Genomic DNA, 17,518 nt, shown 5'->3' with positions numbered 1-17,518 from the left:
GCGGCCGCCGGCGCCGGCCCCCGCGGCCAAGCCCGCGCCGCCGCCGCCGCCCGCGCCCGCGGAGGCGGAGGCCGACGCCGCGCTGCGACGCGTGGCAGCGCTGCCGCCTGCGCCCGCGGCGGCCGCGCCGTCGTCGCCGGCGCCGACGCCCGCCGAGGCCTTCGCGAAGCAGCAGAAGACGCAGAAGCGCCCCGCCGCGCCGAAGGCGCCCAAGGCGACGCCCGCGCCGGCGGCCCCCAAGGCGCCCGCGGCGCCCGCGCCCGAGGCCGCCGCGCCGACGCCCGCCGAGGCGTTCGGCCGCCCGAAACCCCAAAAACACAGACCCGCGCCGCCCGCGGCCGCGCCGCGACGGCCCGCCGCTCCCCCGGCGCCCGCGGCCGCGCCGTCGTCGCCCGCGCCCACGCCCGCGGAGGCGTTCGGCCGGCCCGCGAAGGCGAAGCCGCAGAAGCCGCGCAAGGACAAGAAGTCCGAGCCCGCCGCGGAGAAACGACCACCGCCGCCGAAGGCGGCGGAATTCGACCGCGCGGGCTTCGAGAGCCGCGGCTTCGGCATCTTTAACGGCTAGGTTAGGTGCTATTCGCGAGCTCCGTGGCCGCGGTGCGGAGCAGCGCGGCCTGGAGGTCGATGTGGACCTGGGGCGCGGACGCGCGGATCGCGTCGAGCGCGCGGCGGCCGAAGACGGCGACGGTGCATTTCTTGTCGACGGCGTGGCTGCTGAAGCGCCGCGGCCGCTGGAGGGCCCAGTCCACGTAGCCCACGAAGGCCCCCGGCCCGAAGACCTCCGCGGCCTCGCGGCGGCCGTCGAGCTGCTCGCCGGACTCCAGCTCCGTCTCGCAGGCGTTGTTGGCCACGCGGCCGTCGACGACGCAGTAGAAGTCGTCGGGGAAGTCGCCCGCGACGAAGATCTCCGCGCGCGGCGCGAACGTCGCCTCGCCCAGGCCCCGCAGCGCGTCCACCGTCGCGGGGAAGTTGGCGTCGTCCTGGTCGACGCGCAGGATCTTCGTCGCGAGGAACGCGGCCGCGCGGCGGCCGAGGCTCCGCGGCGTGCCGCGCGCGGGCCGCCGGGGCGGCCCCGCGGCGACGTCGTCGAGCGACCGCGACGCCTCGTGGCGCCCCAGGCCCGCGTCGAAGGACGTGTTCGGCGAGAAGGCCGACGTGTAGTGGCGGCTCACGTCGCGGTCCGGCGACTGCTTGTCGCCGTCCTCGGGCCGCCGCGGGCTCAGCTGGAGCGGCCGCGTCCGCGGCTTCTTGGGCCGCGGCGAGTGCTCGCGCCCGCCGTTCCGCAGCAGGCTCAGGTCCGGCGTCGGCGCGACGAGCTGGCGCTGCTCCGCCCAGCGCAGCGCCTCGTCCAAAGATCGGAAGACGCGGATGTGGCGCCCCGCGAGCGCGTCGTGCGCCGCCAGCAGCTTCACGTGGTCCTCGCGGAGCCCCGACACCGCGACGCCGAACCCGCGCGCCGCCGCGAGGCGCGCCAGCGGCACGAAGCACGCGCGGCACGCCGACGCGTCGAGGCCGTCGACGCGGCGGCAGTCCAGGATCACGTTCCAGCTCCGCGCGGCCTCCGGGTCCGGCGGCGCCGCCGCCGGGCCCCGCGCGGCCTCCCGCAATAAACTCGACCGCTCGCCCGGCGGCGACGCGCCGTCGTCGACGACGGCGCCGAGCGACCGCTTGATCTTCGCCAGCAGGCTCGACGCCGTGCCCCACCAGACCGTGCCCGCGAGCTCGAGGACGACCAAACGGTGCTTCATTGCGCTGAGCTTGCGGCTCTCCTGCGGGTCCCGCAAGACTCAAGCGAGCTCTTGTTCACGCGCTTCGGCGCCGCGGCCGCGACGGCCGACGACATGAAGTGCACCGACGCCGCGACGCAGCCCGCGACCAGGCCCGCGTTCAACCCGAGCGCCTGGATCGCGACGAACGTAAACAGAAGCGCCGCGTACTCCGACTTCTGGGCGAACTTGTGGCGGCTCTCGAGGAGCCACTCGTTGAGCAGGTCCACGCCGACGAAGGTCAGCGTCGCCGCGAAGAAGTAGAGCGGCAGCGCGCCGAGCAAATCCGTCTCGCACGCGACGACGGCCAGCTCGCAGGCGACGACGGTCCAGCCCACGAGGCGGCTCCGGCAGCCCGCGCGGCAGGAGAAGATGGTCTGGGAGAAGATGTAGGACCCCGTGAAGCCGCCCGCGCAGCCCGCGACGGCGTTCGACACGCCGACCGTCGTCAGCTCCCGGTCCATGTCCAGCGGGCTGCCCAGGTCGATCTCGATGGCCGCCACATCCAAGCAGGAGCTGAACGCGACGACGACGACCATGGCCGCCCAGACGGGCGCCAGCTTCGCCAGGGCCCGCACGTGCACGCGCTCCACATCGTAGAGCCGCGCGACGTCCAGCACGGACGTCCGCGCGGACTCGCCCTGGGGGTCCGTGAAGAGCCAGCCGTCGGCCCGCGCGTCCTCGATGTCGTAGTTTGGTAGTATTGCCAAAACCACGTAGAACACCGCGGGCAGGAGCACCATGGCCGCGGGCAGGCGCGTGCCCCTCGGGTCGCGCGCGGCGACCCAGGACAGGAAGACGCCGCCGACGATGCCCGGCGCGCAGAGCACGACGCGGAACGGCGGGTCGACGACGCGGCCCCAGGTGCCCGGGCCGTTGACGACGTCGCCGATGCACAGCGCGACGCCCGCCTCGACGCAGAAGAAGCCGATGAACGCGAGGTAGCCGCCGAGCACGGGCATGGGCAGGTAGGACACGAGCCACGTCAGCCGCGCGCGGCCGATGCCGACGAGCACGAGCCCCAGGAGCGCCGTGCCGCCGCAGAGCCCCGCGAGCGTCGTCGCGACGACGTCCTCGAGCGGCTCGTCCGACAGCTCCGCGGCGACGATCGTCGCCATCTTGCCCAGGAAGATGAGGCCCGCGTCCTGCACCTGGCCGATGGCGAAGGGCAGCGTCGACCGCAGCGCGAAGACGACCTGGTGCACCGCGCTGCTCAGGACGACGGCCTTGCTCAGCGGGCCTTGTATGGGGCCGTAGACCGGCGCGCTGAAGATGACCGCCGCGTAGCCGTAGAGCGCCGGCACGGCGAGGATGGCGTTGATGACGCCGTAGATCGCCGGGCTCACGTAGGCGTTGAAGACGTCGGCCATGGCGTCGACGCGCCGCGGCGCGCGGCCTCGACGCGGCGAGGTGCGCGCGCGCTCGACGGAGGGCGTTCGGCAGCGGCGCTCCGCTGCGATGCGATGCAGCGATCGATGCGACGCGGTGTGATGCGACGGGTGCGACGCGCGCGCGGCTGCACCGGACGCTAGGAGCGCTGCCTTCTCGCCACAAGCGATTGCTGAAGGCCGAGTGAGTGAAGCCCGACTCAAGACGTGACTCAAGGTCAGTTTCAGTTCGGTGCCTGGATGCTGTACGCGTCGTACGCGTCCGCTCGTAACGGAACGCTTACTCGAGGAGGCGCGCCTTGTCGTCCTGGACCGCGTTGGCGACGTAGGCCGCCCACTTGCGCGGGCGGGTCGCGGCGAGGTCCGGCGCGGGCTCGACGAGGAAGCGCGTGTCGATGGACGCGCGGAACGCCTTCGTCCGGTTCTTCGGCGTCGCGTGGATGGCGTGGACGGAGAAGAGGACGACGTCGCCCGGCGCGAAGGTCGCCGCGCGCCAGTCGAGCTTCGAGCCGCCGCGCTTGAAGAAGGTCTTCGGGAGCGGCGCGTCGCGGTACGCGCCCGGGCCGTAGTCGAGCGCCTTGTGGCTGCCCCGGAGGACGACGAGCCCGCCGTTGCGGTGGTCCACGTCCTGGAGCGGGAGCCAGACCGTGCCCATGGCCGGGCGCACGGCGCACTTGGGGCAGAACCAGTCGCCCGGCGGCGACGAATCGAGAGGCGGGTCGAGGCAGCTCGTGTGGTACGCCGCGTCGCACTCGTCGCAGAGCAGGAGCCGGTCCGGGTCGTCGGCGGAGCCGCAGGCCGCGCAGGGCTCGTCGTCGTCGGGCTCGGGCGCCTCCGGCGCGGGCGAGACGTCGTCGACGGCGCCGGTGAAGAGGCCCGTCTCGCGCTCAAAGTGGTAGACGTCCGCGTGCTCCACGGTCTGCTCGCCGGGGGCCTTGAGGCGCACCCAGGTGAACTTGGGGTCGAAGAACGCGACGCGGTAGCCGCCCGCCGGCGGCTCCGGCGCCGCGTCGGGCTCCGACGCGGCCTCGGCCGTGAAGTCGACGCCGCACGCGCGCGCGTGCGCGCCGAGCCTCGACCGCTTCGCCGCGGGCTCCTCGGACTCCTCCGGTTCCTCGGCCTCGACGAGCGCGCGGCCCCGCGCGAGCAGCCGGAGCGCGTCCTCGAGGCCCGCGTCCTCGCACGGCGCGCGCGCGTCGGCCGAGAGGCACGCGTCGCGCCACCGCCGCTTCGCGTCGCCCTGCTGGCTCGCGTCGTGGTGCTTGTCGCGGCCCCGGATGGCGTCGCCGCTGTCGACCATGACCGTGTAGCCCTTGGCGTTGGGCGCCGCGCGCTCGTCGGCGAGCGCCGCGGCGCGCGCGCGCGCGGGGTCCGCCGCGCCGAGGCTCGCGGCGACGGCCTCCGGCGGCGGCGCGACGACGTCGTCGAGCAGGGGCGCCGCGTCGACGACGCCGCCCTCGGCGACGAGGGGCGCGACGAACGCCTTGCGCGCGGCGACGACGGCGTCGACGGCGACGACGCCCCGGAGGAGCACGTAGCCGTCCTGGTCGTAGCGGCGCCAGAGCGCGGCCGCGTCGCCGTCCTGGAGGAGCTTCGTCGAGTCCGTCATGGGCTCCAGCGTCTCGCCCGACGACGCGACGGCGCCCCTGGCGACGCGGAGCGTGCCGAGCTCCCGAATGTCCGCGAGCGCCGCGCCGCCGGTCGCCGATGTGTCCCGCTCCTTCGCGTCGGCGCGCGTCAGGCCGTCGGCGGCCTTCGCGCGCGCCTCGTAGGCCGCGCCGTCCGCGCGCGCCGCGCGGAGCTCCCCGCGGTCCTCGGCCGGCGCCGCCATCGCCTCGAGCTCGGGCTCGTCGACCTTGGGCTTCTTCTCGCGCTGCTTCCGCGCCTTGACGAAGGTGCCGCAGCCGCCCTGGAGCAGCGCGAGCAGCTGCGGGCACGTGATGTTGTTCTCGACGTAGAGGTACGGCGGCTCGGGCTTCGGCGGGGCCGCGGGCGCGGGCGGCGCCGCGCCGAGGGCCGCGGGCGCCGCGGGCGCGCCGAGGGGCGCGGGCGGCGCCGCGGGCGCCGCGGGCGCCGGCGGGATCGCCGCGCCGGGGAGGCCCAAGTGCGCGAGGTTCATCGTTGCCATTGCGGGTGGGATCACACGTGCAGAATTCGACGAGGCTGTGCGCGAGTATACCCTTTGATACGCCGGCCAGGGGGCTCCGGCCTATTCACCGACGACGGCCGAGGCGCGAGCTTAGGGATGCCAAATCGATTGAATCGATTGCCTCAACACGGGGAAACGCAAACGCGTGCAGTTCTCCTGCCGCACGATGCCGCTTCCTCGTCGGCTCTAGTCGGCGGGCAGCCTTCAAAGGATGGTGGGAGCGAACAGTTAAGCCATGGGTTCCTACGGCACGGTGCCCGACGTCGCCGTCGACGTCGCCGAGGAGGAGGCGCCGCTCGAGTGGTGGCGCGTCGCGTGCGAGGTCGAGAGCGTGCGCGGCTGCGCCATCCACCACAGCCTCCAGGACGTGCTGCACGCCGCCTCGACGCTGCGCGTGGGAGTGAGAGCCATCGTCAACGGCGGCAAGCCCGGCCCGGAGCTGCGCGGCGCGCGCGTCGAGAAGAACGCGTCGACGCTCGGCGCGGACTGGACCGTCGCGCGCGCGGCGAAGGCCCACCCCGAGACTCTCGTCGACGTGCCCGCCGCCATCGCGGAGCAGCGCGCGACGCTGGCGCTGCGCGTCGAGGCGCGGAGCACCGACGCCGTGGCGCTGCGCTGCGCCGTCTACGAGCGCACGACGCGCGACGTCGGCGACCCGCACGAGAACGGCGTCGCCGACCGGGGTTTGAGCTTGCCCGGCGAGCGGACGCGGCTCGTGCTGCCGCTGGCGTACAACGGCAAGCAGCCCAACGGCGAGGTCGCGTTGTGGGTCACGGTGACCCGCGAGCGCGCGGCGCGCGCGGGCTGCGGCGGCGCGAGCTGGCGGCGCAACTTCGCGTGCGGCCTCGCCGCGGCCTGCGGCCTTTTCGCGGCGGCGTGGGGCCTTCCCGCGGCGCTGGTCCTCGCGGCCCTCGTGGGCCTGCCCTGGCTCGCGCTCGAGGGGCCCACGCTGCTCGGCGCCGCCCTCGGTTTGATCTTGAAGCTCGCGGCGCCGGGCCTGGGCTTCGAGGCGGGCGCGGTCGGCGTCGGGCTCTCGGTCCACAAAGAGCTCCGGTCCGGCGACCGCCACCTCTTCGTCCGCGCGTCCGTCGCCGACTTCAAGCTCCGCCACGACGCCGGCGCGAAATTCTCCCACGAGAGCTTCGTGACGGCGGACGCCGTGCGCCTCGAGCTCAGCGTCGACGTCGCGCGCGTCGCGGCCGAACTCGCGCGCCGCGCGAAGCTCGCGCGGGCCCGGAACCCGAAGACGCCGACGCACGCCGTCCTGTCGCTCGCCTGCGACCACGTCGCGGCCGTCGACGGCTACTTCTTCAGCGCGGCCAAGGGCTGGTCGAACCCCTACTGCAAGGTCGTCGTCGCGCCGCCGTCGGCCGGCGGCGACGACCTGTCGCCGGAACACGTCGACGCGTGCGCGTGCGTTGCGGTGACGGAGGTCCGGGCCGGCGACCTCAACCCGCGCTTCCAGCCCCTCTCCGTGCCCGTCGACGCGCTGCGCGCCAAGCTCGGCGACGGGGGCCGCTGCTTCGTGGTCGTGCTCGACCACGAGACCCTCGCGAAGGACCGCGTCATCGGCGTCGCGCGCGTCGACTTCCCGCTGTCCGATGCGATCAAGACGTGCGACGCCGTCGTCGGGCGGTTGACGCGAAAAGGCGAGGACGCCGGCGGCGTCTCGCTCGGCGTCGAGTACGTGAGCGCGCACGGCGTGTCGGTCCTGCCCTGGAGCCCCTTCCCCTCGGTCCACGACGCGCTCCGCGTCGGCGACGCGCCGCGGCTCGGCACGGTCGTCGTCCACCACTTCTCCGTCGACGGCGCCTGCGTGGCCTTCGACGCCGGCGAGGCCCACGGCGAGTTCAACGTCAACAACTTCGTGCGGGGCCTCGCCGAGGGCAAGGTGCGGTCCGCGCTCGGCGCGCGCGCGGCCATGCCGACGACGGTCCGCGTCCGCGCGTTCGCGCTCGCGCTCCCGCCGACCTGCGCGGCGACCCACGTCACGGCCACGTTCACGATCCGGCGCGAGGCCGCGGCGACGGCGACGGCGGCCGTCGTCGACGGCGCCGCGACCTTCGACGGCGCCGCCCTCGAGCTCCACTGCGCGGACCCGTCGGCCGTGCTCCGCGTCGTCGTCGCGGACGAGCGGAAGCGAATGGTCGGCCAGTGGGTCGTGACCCTCAAGATGCTCGTCGTCGCGCCGCGGAACGTCTTCGGCGCCGTCGAACACGCCGAGCTGCTCCCGCCGGGCCGCTACGCGTCCAAGACGGGCGCGCGCGTCCGAGGCGCCATGGCGCTGCGCTCCCGCGATTTCCTCCTCGCCCGGGACCCGCCGACGCTCGACCTGGAGGTCGCCTGGGTCGCGGACGAGCGCGCGCCGTCGCACTTCGACCACGTGTCGCGGCTCACGTCGCTGGAGCAGCTCCAGGAGGGCAGCGACGAGACGAACCTGAAGCTCGGCAATCTGAAGCTGGTCGCCCACATGTTGGCGGACTTTCCGCTCCTCTTCGACGTGCGCCACTTCGTCGTCAACGACGTGAACTTCTACCTGCGGGCGCTGTTCATGGGCCACAGCAGCGACCACAGCCACCGGGGCGTCCACATCCAGCAGCTCGACCTCCGGGACAAGCTCAAGGCCGGCCCCCACGAGGACGGCGTCCCGCTCCTGACGCTCGCGGTGCACCTCGTCAAGGACCTCGCGGGCCCCGTGCTCGCGGAGGTGTCCATCGTCGACGGCGCGCGCCAGATCCTCTCGGGCGTCGCCGCGGGCCTCCGGTCCAGGGCGCCGGCCGCCGCGCCGGCCGCGCGCGCCGCGCCCGAGTCCGCGGTCCACGCCGCGGAGCACCTCGCCGACAAGCCCAAGACGGTCATGCGCGACATCCGCAAGTCCGTCGCCAAGGCCACGGGCGCCCACGGCTTCTTCTCCCACGGCGGCCACTCGCCGGGCGGCCCCAAGGACGACGACGCGCCCGCGCCCGCGCCGTCGTCGGCCACGGGCACGTCGCCGACCTGGTCGCCCTTCTAGGCGCGGGCGGGGGTGAGGGTTACACGGGGCGGTGCGGGGGGGTCGGGGCGGCCGCCGGCGCCCGATCGGCGCGTCGAGGGTCGTGGGTGGCGCTCACAGCGGCGGCCGGCGCGGGCGCCTCAGCACGTGTTGTCGACGCAGGAGACCTGGTTGGCGTTGTCGTAGGAGATGGCGGGCTTGATGTCGTCGGCGGAGAGGGCCGCGTCGCGCGCGGGCGCGGCGTCCCTCGAGCCGTCGCCGAGGTCGCCGGAGACGTCGAAGCGGACCTTGACCGTGGGCTGGCCGCCGAGGCTCCAGAGCGTGAGGGCGTTGCCGAGGAGGGGGATGACGAGCTGCTCGCCCGTGATGACCTCGGAGAGGGGCAGGGACACGTGGCCGAGGTAGTCGTCGCCGGAGAGGTCGTCGTCGTCCCAGAACTCGAGCGTGACGACCGCGAGCTCCGGGCAGGCGAGGTCGAAGGTCGCCGTCTCGTTCCAGACGGGGCTCTTGGAGTTGTCGATGGTCTTGGACTTGTGGTGCTGCTTGTCCTGGGGCGGGCCGCCGGCGACGGAGACGATGCAGTAGACGTCCGGCGCGGACTCGAGGCCCCAGCCCTCCGTCCAGCCCTCGGCCGAGGTCAGCTGGACACTGAGGTGGGCCTTCGTCGGCAGGGACTGGGTCCGCAGCGCCTCGAAGTAGGTGTTGAGGAACGTGAAGTCCTTGCGCATCATCCACGACGGCTTCCGGACGTAGCCCGCGCCGCCGTTCGCGAGGAACTTGCCGTGGTTCGTCCAGAGCGGGTTGTCCTCGCCCTTGACCTGCATGTTCAGCGCCACGACCTGGCAGCCCGTCGCCCAGGCGTCGGACGGGTCGTAGTTCGACGACTCGATGCGGAAGCCGGCCGGGTAGATGCGCGCGAGCGACGTCTGCGTCCAGGCCATGAGCGCGCCCTGGTGCTCGTCCTCGGGCAGCGCGACGGCGGCGTCGTCGTGGTCCGGATCGCCGTCGTCGTGCTCCGGCGCCTTGGCGGGGCTCGCGGCCGCGGCCTGGAGGCCGCACGCCTCGAGGACGGACTTGCGCTGGCCGCCGCCGGAGCCCGCGCGCTTCTTCTTCGAGGACCGCAGGCCCGCGAGCTTGGCGTGCTTGCGCTCGCTCCAGGACGACGACCCGACGAAGGGCTCGGCGCCCGTCGCCGACGGCAGCGGGTCCTTGACGTCGCGGAAGTGGTGCGTTTTTACGTTGCGGACGTAGATGAGCTTGAAGAGCGAGTCGATCTTCTCGGGCTGGACGAAGCCCATGTCGCCCTGGTCCACGGCCTTGAGCTTCTCCTCGATGGCGCTCTTGAGGTCGCCGCGGGTCTTGGACGCGTCCACGGCCGCGACGCGGGGGCTCGCGGAGCCCATCTTCGCCTTGTCCTTGCCCTTGCCCTGGGGCTTGTTCTTCAGGTGGCCGCCGCGGGCCTTGATGGTCTCGTAGTCGTCGTCGTTGTCCTGGGAGTCCATGTTGATGACGTCCTCGATGACCTTCTCCTCCTTGTGCTTGTCGCGGATGACGATGCGGCCCCGGAGCTGCTCCGGGCCGACCTTGGCGCCGTCGACGGGCACGTAGAGCTTGGACCCCAGGATCGTGTGGAGCATCTTGGCGATCAATTTCTGGCCCTCCTCCTTGCAGTGGTTCTCGAGCGTGACGATGACGGGATAGTCGGTGGTCACGAACGCGTTGTCGCGGATCGCCGCGATCATGTGCTTGAACTTGCACTTGGACGTCAGCGTGCCGCCGTGCGTGACGACGACGGTGGCCTCGAACTTGCCCTTGGCGTACTTGTAGTCGGACACGTCGTAGCAGTCGAGCTCGACGACGCGGCAGCCTAAACGAAGCACGCGGCTCACGGCGTCGGGCGAGCTGCTCGACGTGAGCTGGTCGCCGTTGAGGTAGGTGTTGTGCGACGAGTTGATGTAGTAGTGCGTCAGCGGGAGCGACATGTCCGCGTCGCCCCGCGGCCGCAGCGCCGCCTTGCGGATCGCCTTCATGGCGTTCTGGTAGGCGTGGCCCTTGAGGCGCTCCTTCTCCTTGGCCATGCGGCCCTCGAAGGACATGAACTGGCCCATGGCGCCGGCCGGGAACGGGCGCAAACGCCGCGAAACTCGCGCTCGGCCGGTCGGGAACGGGCGCCGCCGCCGGCTCCTCTCGCTCGAGTGGTCGGGCTGCTTTATTATTTTGCGAATCTGCTCTGCTCTGCAACGATACTTGATGCTTACCTTTGCCGTCCGCTGCCGGCCTCTCGACGCGACGCTGTGCGGGGCAGCCCCATGGTGCGGCGCGCGGTCCTCGTCGCGGCCCTCGCGGCCATCGCCGCGGAGGACGCCGGCTCCGGCGCGGCGCCGGAGCCCGGCGGGCCCGGCGCGTCGACGACGACCTTCGAGGCGCTCGACGCGCGCGCGGAGATCTTGTTCCCCGAGGAGGGGTCGACGCTGGCGCAGGACTGGTTCGAGGTGGGCATCAACGTCTTCACGCCCGAGCCCGAGGCCTTCGGGGACCTCTTCGCCGGCTGCCAGGTCTGCGCGCGCCTGGACGGCAAGCCCTACGCGTGCTGGCCCATCTTCGAGATGGAGTACGCGCCGCTCTTCGTCAACGTCGGCCCGGGCGCCCACGAGCTCGAGGCCGTGCTCAGCGACCCGCGGAGCCGGCACCGCGCGTCGCCCCTGCCGCGGACCTGGAGCGGCCTCCGGCGCTTCACGGTGTCGGACCCGGCGGAGGCGCCCGCGGACGCCGTCGAGCCCGCGGCGCCCGCGGACGGCGGCGGCGCGCCGCCGCCGGGCGACGCGGAGCACATCGCCATCCCGCGGCTCACGCTGGACCAGCCCGGCGAGCTGCAGAACCTGCCGCCGGCCTTCGAGGTCGGCTACGGCGTCGAGACGGACGAGCCGGACCGCTTCAAGGCGCTCTTCCGGTCCGGCCACGTCTGCTTCGAGCTCTCGACGGCGCCCACGGACGACCTGGCGACCACGGGCGGCGTGCCCTGCTGGAGCCTCTTCCACGCGGCGCGGAAGCCCACGTTCTCCGGCCTCGGCGACGCGTTCCGGACCCTACGGGGCTGGCTCGTGCACCCGGACACGAAGTCGATCATCCCCGAGAGCGCCTGCGCGCTCCGGGCCGTCGTCACCTACGCCACGTCGACGCCCGACGGCGACGACTACACGGCCGAGGCGCCGGAAGACGACGGCGCGGCCGCCGGCTGGGAGGAGTACTTCGACGCCGACTACGGCGCGGACTACTACTTCCACCGCCCGACCAACGAGACGACCTGGGCCCTGCCGCGGCGCTTCCCCGCGCCGCGCCGCGAGGCGCCGACGACCTGGGTCGACCTCGACATCGACGGCGTCCGCCGCGTCTTCCCGGCGGTACGCGGCACGGACGCGGCCGTCGCCGCGACGCGCATCTGCAAGGGCTACGGCATCCTCAACTGGCACTGCATCGACGCCATCACGGAGAAGATACAGACCGCCTTCGCCCGCGACGACGCGGGGCCCCAGCTCCCGGCGCCGCCGCGACCGCCGCGGCCGCCCGCGGATCCCGCGACGCCGGCCGACGCGGCGCCGGCCGACGCGCCGGCGCTCCCGAACCCCCTCGCGGCCGACGCCCGCGCCCTCCCGCCGCCGGAGAAGACGCCCATGGAGCGCCTCGTCGAGCTCAAGACCATCTTCGAGGCGGGCCTCGTCAGCGAGGACGAGATGCAGGCGAAGCGCGACGCGATCCTCGCGACGATGTAAAGGGTGCTTTTTTCCGGGGGTCGCTGTTTCGGGGGGTGTAGGGGGGTGTTTCCTGGCGAGGCCTCGTGTGTGGGCAGGTGCTAGAGGCAGATGCGAGAGGTGAGGCGCGAGCCGGCGGTCGGCCGGACGGCGCCGCGGCGGTCGAGCTCAAAAGTTTGGGGTGCCGCACTTGGTGCCGCCAGCGCTTGTGATCGACCAAGGGGATATACTATTTATTACCCCTTGGATCGACTCGTCGAGTCCCCGAAGTTTCGTAGAAGTGGATTGCTCGAGCTTGCATCGTCGACGCGACCATCGCAAATATGATGAAACTCATTATTGCGCTTGCCATCGGTGCCAACGCCTTGTCGTTGCAAAAGGTCTCGCAGCAGGCAGTGAGCCGCCGCGCGCTCGGTGGCTTCGGCGCGGCGGGCCTCGCCACTTTCATCGGCGAGGCCCCGGCGCTGGCCGCGGAGAAGGCGGCCAAGGCGCCGAAGGCGGCCAAGCCCAAGCCGCTCAAGGACGTCGCGCTCGTCAAGGAGCTCTTCGACAGCAAGATTCCCGCGGCGGGCGTCATGGCGTGGTACGACGCGCACCTCTCTCCGGACGTGAGCATCGAGTTCAACGGCGGCGCGGTCAAGCTCGGCAAGAAGGAGTACCTCGGCCTGACGCAGGCCATCCTCGACAGCGTGCCGAACCTGTCCTACACGGCGCCCAAGGCCGACTTCAAGAAGGGCAAGGGCAACACCGTCACCTGGACGGCCGTCGTCACGGGCACGCACACGGGCAAGCCCTTCTCGCCGCTGCCCAAGGTGCCCGCCGTCAAGCCGAACAAGAAGACGCCCAAGGCGCTCCAGAACGACGCCGAGGCCATCACGGCCTACTTCGACAAGTCCGGCGAGGTCATCACGAAGTTCACCGTCGCCGCGATCCCCGGCGGCAAGGGCTTCTCGGGCCCCGTGGGCTTCTACCTCCAGATGGGCGGCGACCCGAAGAAGCTCCCCAAGCTCTAGGATGGCGGATGATAAGCTACTTGCCCTTCGCCATGGGCTCGAAGTCGATGTCGAGGCGCGCGAGGACGGCGCCGCCGGGGTCGTTGAAGGTCAGGGTGGACTCGAGGCCGCCGTCGGGCCGCTTGCGGTACTCGTAGAGCTTGTAGCAGCCCGGCCGCTGCTTCGCCCAGGGCCCGTCCTCGAGCTTGAGCGTCACGCGGCCCTTGCGCTGGTCGCCCGTCATGTTCAGGAGCGCCTCGCCGCCCTTCTTGCCGGAGGGCTTCGCGAAGCGGTTGTGGGTGAAGGGCCGGCGCACGCCGTCGAGGTCCGCCTCGAGCGACGTGGACCCGATGAGGGGGATCTTGAAGCCGAACTTGATGTGTCTGTTCGCGTCGTGCGTGACGACGACGGGCTGCTTCCGCCGCGCCATGAGCACGACCTGGCGCATGGTCCAGGGCGTGCAGCCGATCTTGAGGAAGTGCTCGTGGTCCTTCTTGTCCGGCGGGATCCACGTGTAGGCGCCCGTGAGGTCGTCCGGGTCGTCGCCCGCGCCCCGCTCCGCCGCGCGGCGCCGCTCGCGCTCGAGCACGGCCGCGTCGTGCATGTTCGCGACGAAGAAGTCCATCTCCGTGCTCTGCAGGAACGTCGGCAGCACGTCCGCGCCCTGCCTGCCCACGACCGCCTCGAGGTCCTCCAGGAGCGCGCGCTCGTCCATGCCCTTTTGCTCGCAGAACTTCGCCAGCGCCTTCTCGTAGATGTCGACGTAGTCGTCGTAGACGCGGCTCCACTCCAGGGGGTAGCCCGCGCCGGACCGCAGCAGCTCGTCGGCGTCCTCGAAGCCCGCGCAGTTGTCGGCGATGAAGGCCTGGCGGATCGACTCGAAGTCGTCGCTCAGCCCGTAGGCCATGAAGTCCACGGCGCCCTGGGGGATGCCGTCGCCGTCGTCCTCCTTGCCGCCGTCGCCGTCGTCGTCCTTGCCCTCGGCGCGCGGCATGCTCCTTTCTTTGTTCGACGTGCGACGAGCACGGCGCGTCGAGCTGCCTGGAGGAACGACGGGTCGAGGCTGCCCGACACAGATCGGCGCTTAAAAAATCTTCTTGACGACAAAACTGGCCTCTCCCGACTTCTCTCCCGGCTTGGTGACGGGGCATGCGCACCTGCCTCGCGCTGCTGCTCGCGCCCGGCGCGGCGCTGGACCCGCTCGCGAGGCTCCAGGTCGTGTCGCTGGCGCGGCCGCCGGAGTCGCAGCTCCTGTCGGCGAAGCTCTCCGTGGACGACGTCGCCTGCTGGAAGTGGAAGGAGGCCGCCATGGGCGACGGCGCCGGGTCGAGCTGCAACGGCGTCGAGCGCGCGCTCGCGCAGCGCCTCCGCGCCGACGGCGGCGAGTGCGTCGTGCTGTCGACGTGCGCGCGGCTCGACGTCTACGCCTACGGCTGCGGCGACGTCGCCGACGCCGTCGCGGCGGACGTCGGCGGCCTCGCGAGCCAATTCCGGCGGTCGCGGCCCTTCGCGCCGCGCTACGGCGCCGTCGACGTCCGCCCCCACCTCGCCGTCGCGACGGGCGCGGCCGCGGCGCGCCACGTCTTCGAGGTCGCGTGCTTCGCGGGCCTGGAGAAGTGCGAGTTCGACCCCTTCGACAGCCACCAGGCCCACGTCGTCAAGCAGGTCAAGGCGGCCTTCGACGACGCGACGCGCCCCGGCGACGGCGCCGACGCGGCGCCCGTCGGCCCGCGGCTCTCGGCCCTGCTCCGGACCGCGCTCGAGGCGGGCAAGGCCGCGCGCGACTCGCGGTCCTGCCGCGCCATCGGCAAGCTCCGGGGCGTCGCGCTCGCCGGCGCGGCCCTCGCGGACGCGCGCATGGAAGTGGCCGCGGCGGTCTCCGACGGCGTCGTCGAGCCCGCCGTGGGCAAGCTCGCCGACGCCTTCGCCGCCCTCGACGCGGCGCCGGGCATCCGGCGGCTCCAGCGCATCGGCGACGCGGCGCTCGCGGCCGAGCTCGCGGCCCTCCCGCCGGACAAGGCGCGCGCCGCGGCCAGGGCCGCGAAGCGGGCGCTCCACGAGCCCACGCTCGCGCTCCGCCGCGGCGCGGCGCCCGACGCCGACGACGCGCGGCTCCTCGACGACCTGCGGCGGGCCATCCGCGACGGCGTCCGCGGCTCCTAAGGCGATTTTACTCGACCCCCGGGCGTGGACCTTGTGGCGCTTATCCAGGGGGGTTCGTGGGGTACCTTGGCGAGCCGAGCCATGTGGCGGCCGGAGCCGGCGGAGGCCGCCCCAGATCGCGCCGTCGCGCCAGGAGGTTGGGCGTGGTGGACCTTGTGCAGCCCCATGCGGCGTGCTGCCGCTGCGCGGCGCTCGGGGCCGCCGATCCGAGTAGGAGAGCCCGTGATGCCGGCAACGCCGGCGTCGGTCGCGTAGGGCTGGACCTTGTGGCAGCAGCAGATCATGGAGAGCATTGCTCATCGGCGCGCCTCGACGCACCAGCGCCGTCCCACGGAGGTGCTGCTCCACGGGAGCGACGCGCCGGCGTGCGACCGGCTGCGCGCGCTGCGCAAGGCCGCCGTCGTCGACGGCCTCGACGGCGCCGCGCGCCCCGTCGCCTGGAAGCTGCTGCTGGGCGTGGGCCGCTGCGACGCGAAGCGCTACGGCGCGCTCGTGGCGCGGGGCCCCTGCGGGTCCGGCGAGTCCATCGAGGCCGACGCGCGGCGCACGTTCCGGTCCGGCGGCGCCGCGCGCGTCGACGAGGCGCGGCTCGCGCGCCTGCTGAACGCGCTCGGCCACGAGCTCGAGGCGCGGCGCGGCGGCCCCGACGCGGCCCGCGCGCCGACGCGGCGGCGCAGCGCGAGCTCCGACGGCGCGCCGCGGCCGCCGCCGCCGCCGCCGCGCTCGCCCGGCGCCGCGGCGACGGCGGGGCCGAACCGGTCGTCGATCGCGGGCGTGCTGCTCCACGCGCTGCCGAGCGAGCTCGAGGCCTTCTGGTGCCTCGAGGCGCTCGTCGCGGCCAAGGCGCCGACCTACTTCACGCCGAACCTCGGGGGCGCCGCGGCGGGCGCGTGCCTCGTGGACCGGTGCCTCGCGGTCGTCGACCCGGAGCTCTACGCGCGGCTCACGCCGCCGCCGCCGTCGCCGCGGCTCGGCACGCGGCGCCGCGCGTCAGCAGCGGCTCGAGCCACGGCGCCGCGCTGCTGGGCGCCGAGTCGAGCCCCGCGTCGCGGCGCGGCGCGCGGCCGCTGGAGGACCTCTTCGCGTTTCCTTTGCTCGCGTCGCTCTTCGCGTGCGCGCCGCCGCTGGCCGAGGTCGTCGTGCTCTGGGACGCGCTCCTCGCGCTGGGCGTCCACAGCGGCGTGCTGCTCTGCGCCGCGCTCTGCGTGTCGCTCCGCGACGAGCTGCTCCTCGACCCGGACCCCTTGGCGCGGCTCCAGCCCCGGAACCTCCCGCCGCTCGACGGCCGGCGCCTCGTCGCGGGCGCCGCGCGCCTCGCGCCGAAGATCCCGCCGCCCCTCTTCGACCTCGTGCTCCGCCACCCCGTCGACGTCGTCGACCGCGCGGCCATCCTCGCGTGCGTCGGCGACGGCGACCCGGGGAAACCGCCGCCGCCGCCGAAGCCCCGCCGGTCGTCGCTGATCATGTAAGGGCGGATACGAAGACGGTCGTCTTCGTTGCGGAATGGCTCAGTTAAGACGACCCAGCTACGAATGCGTTGTGACATAGGGGTTATGTTGAAGTTACAATTGAACATCAAGCAGCGATCGTCGACGATGTGTTGAGGGAGCCGCCGCCGTCCGCTGTCCTAGAGAGCGAGATGGCCTGCCTCGCGTCGAGCGAAAGCAGTATCGCGAGCTCGGCGACGCGCGACGACAGCGACGGCGACGTCCTCGGCGCGCTCGAGCGGCTCGGCGTCGACATCGTCGCGCCGCGGGGCGCGCGCGAGGAGGCCTTCGCTTCGTCGCTCGAGCGGTTCTCCGCGTTCGTGCTCGAGGGCGAGCGCGAGCTGTGCCTCGGCATCCTGGACGCGCACCTGGAGCGGGACGACGGGTCCGTGGGCGAGCTGCAGGGCGGGAGCGACGCGCACCGCATCTACCGCGCGGTCCTGCCCGACGACGACGGCGGCGACGGCGGCGACGGCGGCGCGGCCGCCGCGCTCCTGCGCGCGTTCCGCGCGTCGCCCGCGGGGCGCGGGGAGGCGCTGACGGCGGCGAAGCTGCGCCGGGCCATGCTGGACGGCTGCGGCCGCGCGGAGCGCCTGGGGAACGTCATGCTCGTGATGGCGTTCGGCCCCGTGCCCGGCCAGCTGCGCCACATCGACGGCATGGATCCGAACCTGCAGCTGTGCCTCTACATGACCCCGGACTGCCCGTCGACGGTCTGCTACGAGATGGACGGGCCGGCCGTGGACGACGCGGCGACGCTCGCGGCGCGCTGGCGCGCGGACGGCCGCGCCGCGCCGGCCGCGGTTATCGCGGTCCTGCGCGCGCGATCGTC

The 17,518-nt window shown here is 73.3% G+C and overlaps 4 protein-coding genes across 4 annotated transcripts in view; 2 read left to right on the top strand and 2 right to left on the bottom strand.

Moving 5' to 3' along the window:
* AURANDRAFT_66152 (hypothetical protein) overlaps positions 1–565 on the top strand; it is a gene marked incomplete at both ends in the record, with an annotated part of 5,607 nt that extends 5,042 nt beyond the window's left edge. The window contains one exon of the mRNA XM_009041377.1: positions 65–565. Within this exon, the coding sequence (XP_009039625.1) occupies positions 65–565 (501 nt within the window). The remainder of the gene's footprint in view (positions 1–64) is intronic.
* A 2,869-nt stretch (positions 566–3,434) lies between these two features.
* AURANDRAFT_30296 (hypothetical protein) lies at positions 3,435–4,454 on the bottom strand (the record flags this gene model as incomplete). Its single annotated transcript, XM_009041273.1, has 1 exon — positions 3,435–4,454. One exon carries the CDS (start codon positions 4,452–4,454, stop codon positions 3,435–3,437), a length of 1,020 nt encoding a protein of 339 aa, XP_009039521.1.
* Positions 4,455–8,435: 3,981 nt separating this feature from the next.
* Positions 8,436–10,325, bottom strand: AURANDRAFT_54465 (hypothetical protein; the record flags this gene model as incomplete). Its single annotated transcript, XM_009041272.1, has 2 exons — positions 8,436–9,257; positions 9,609–10,325. The coding sequence occupies 2 exons, from the start codon at positions 10,323–10,325 to the stop codon at positions 8,436–8,438; spliced, it is 1,539 nt and encodes a 512-aa protein (XP_009039520.1).
* A 5,156-nt stretch (positions 10,326–15,481) lies between these two features.
* Positions 15,482–16,668, top strand: AURANDRAFT_30471 (hypothetical protein; the record flags this gene model as incomplete). The annotated part of the gene is made up of 2 exons (XM_009041378.1): positions 15,482–16,158; positions 16,239–16,668. The coding sequence occupies 2 exons, from the start codon at positions 15,482–15,484 to the stop codon at positions 16,666–16,668; spliced, it is 1,107 nt and encodes a 368-aa protein (XP_009039626.1).
* Between the last annotated feature and the right edge of the window lie 850 nt (positions 16,669–17,518).

The sequence above is a fragment of the Aureococcus anophagefferens genome, assembly GCF_000186865.1.
Source record: "Aureococcus anophagefferens unplaced genomic scaffold AURANscaffold_20, whole genome shotgun sequence".
Taxonomy (NCBI): domain Eukaryota; class Pelagophyceae; order Pelagomonadales; family Pelagomonadaceae; genus Aureococcus; species Aureococcus anophagefferens.
Note: the sequence above shows the minus strand (reverse complement) of the source record. Positions and strands in the feature narration are given on the sequence as shown.